The sequence below is a fragment of the Chiloscyllium plagiosum genome, chromosome 33 (genome assembly GCF_004010195.1).
Source record: "Chiloscyllium plagiosum isolate BGI_BamShark_2017 chromosome 33, ASM401019v2, whole genome shotgun sequence".
Taxonomy (NCBI): domain Eukaryota; kingdom Metazoa; phylum Chordata; class Chondrichthyes; order Orectolobiformes; family Hemiscylliidae; genus Chiloscyllium; species Chiloscyllium plagiosum.
The window spans coordinates 41,051,411-41,053,287 of NC_057742.1; the positions used below are offsets into that span (position 1 = coordinate 41,051,411).

At 48.0% G+C, this 1,877-nt stretch overlaps 1 protein-coding gene across 1 annotated transcript in view; it reads right to left on the reverse strand.

Annotated features, from left to right (window-relative positions):
* Nucleotides 1-724: 724 nt before the first annotated feature.
* The window catches only part of LOC122540038 (1-phosphatidylinositol 4,5-bisphosphate phosphodiesterase delta-3-like), a 166,300-nt gene continuing 165,147 nt past the window's right edge, over nucleotides 725-1,877 (reverse strand). Inside the window, exon 15 of the mRNA XM_043675361.1 lies at nucleotides 725-1,353. Coding sequence (XP_043531296.1) covers nucleotides 1,265-1,353 — 89 coding nt within the window. The 3' untranslated portion in view covers nucleotides 725-1,264. The remainder of the gene's footprint in view (nucleotides 1,354-1,877) is intronic.

The following is a 1,877-nucleotide window of genomic DNA, read 5'->3' on the forward strand; positions in this document are numbered from 1 at the left end:
ATTTAGAAAAAAGTTATAAAAAAACAGAGATACTTCAACTATCCATTCTCACACTTTGTTTCCTGTAAAAACTCCATTCCGTTCTCCCAGTTTTCCTGTCGTTACCTGATGATCCCACCTTCCACGGGTGGGGGAGGGGGTGCAGACATATTCTCCCTTTTTTCCTTCACCAAGGATTTTCTGTTCCTGTGGTTGACAGGACTCTCAGCCTTGTCTGACCCAACACCCACACTCCAGCCCTCAGCCCTTCCCTCCCCTCCCAGAAACCTCCTTGTCCATATTTCCTGCCTGACTAGCATCCACATCCAAAGGATCACAGCTGCTATTTCTGCCACCTCCAGTTGGATGCCACCACCAGACACAAACTCTCCTCCTTTGTCAATATTCTGCAGGGACTTTTCCAAGCGGAACACCCTGGTCCTCGTGTGGAATACTGTCTGGTGTTGGTCACAATGGCATTGCTGGATGTTATGAACCCAGCACTTTGGTGCCTCCTCCCTCCATCTTTATTTAAGTAAAAACTCGTGTTGCTGTGAAAGGCTGAAGTAGAAAGCTGTGTATAAGGACAGAAAATGGGCTCCTGAGTGCATAAACATTGCCTTTTGAAATGATTTGTGCAGCTGTCAAACCATTATCCCTCCTTATTGAGGTTTATTGCTGGGGGCTGTAGGTTGAAGTCATGATGAATGTGGGAGTTTTCACAGAACAACTGCAGACTACACTGTAAAGTAAACAACTGCCTTTATATATATATTTACACACACTGATAAAACACAAATGGTTGCATGATGCAAGTACATGAGGTTAGAATTTAATTAAGCTGCAAGATTAGAATTGTCTGCTCTGCATACTCAGTGTTCCTGGTTTTAGACTGTGGAGGAACTGTCTCAGATACGTGCTGGTACTAATTCATGAGTCCACATTAAAAGCCTTTTGAGCTTGTGTTTTGAAAGAGGTTAGGATTCCGCCAATGTTCTGGCAGGGTCTCGATTGCACATGATCTATGATTTGATTAATAGTTTGAGGTCAGCCCTTTGCCAGGTTAGAAATGATCGAGAGTAAAGCTGGTTTCTGAGCAGTTTCAGTGAGTTATATCTATATCGTGCTGTTTAAAATGCAGTTGTGTGGGATAAGGAGTCTCTTCATTCATGTACTGTTACCCCCTGGACTCGCTGTGGTTGGCACTGGGCAAGGAGGGGCAGAGTGGGTCACAGTAAGAGTTCATGCCACACAGGCGGACTGTGAGAGGGTTGCTCGCTCCACACTATAAACTCTTAATCCTGATCCGGACAAAGAGAGTGGCTGGTGACAGAGAGGCAGAGTCTTTGGACAACAGGTGGATGTGGCGATAACCTGTGGGTACAAACAGAAAAACAAGTTAAAATGGGGAAGGGAGAGACACTGATACAGCAAGAAATAATTTGAACAAGGGATATGTAGCAGCAAGATACTGTCACAGGGACAGGGGTGGGAATAGGGATCACATCCAGAATCAAAGCCTTAGGCAAGTGATTCCATTGCAGCCAAGGGATAGGCTGCACAATCAGGGACGAGGTGAAAGCATGAGCCACATTAACAGGTTATATCCCAGTAACACCAGATCGGAAAGGAGTCAGGATGGGACTGCAGAGAGATACAGGTCCGTGAGGAGCTGATAGTCTGGTGGGACAGGGGGTACCACATCAACTACCCCTCCCTCGCCCCAAAGAGTGACACTGCCCCTCTCCCCCCGTGACACTGCCCCTCTCCCGTGACACTGCCCCCTCTCCCTGTGGCACTGCCCCCTCTCCCTGTGATACTGTCCCTCTCCCCGTGACACCACCCCCTCTCCCCGTGACACCACCCCCTCTCCCCGTGACACCGCCCCCTCTCCCCGT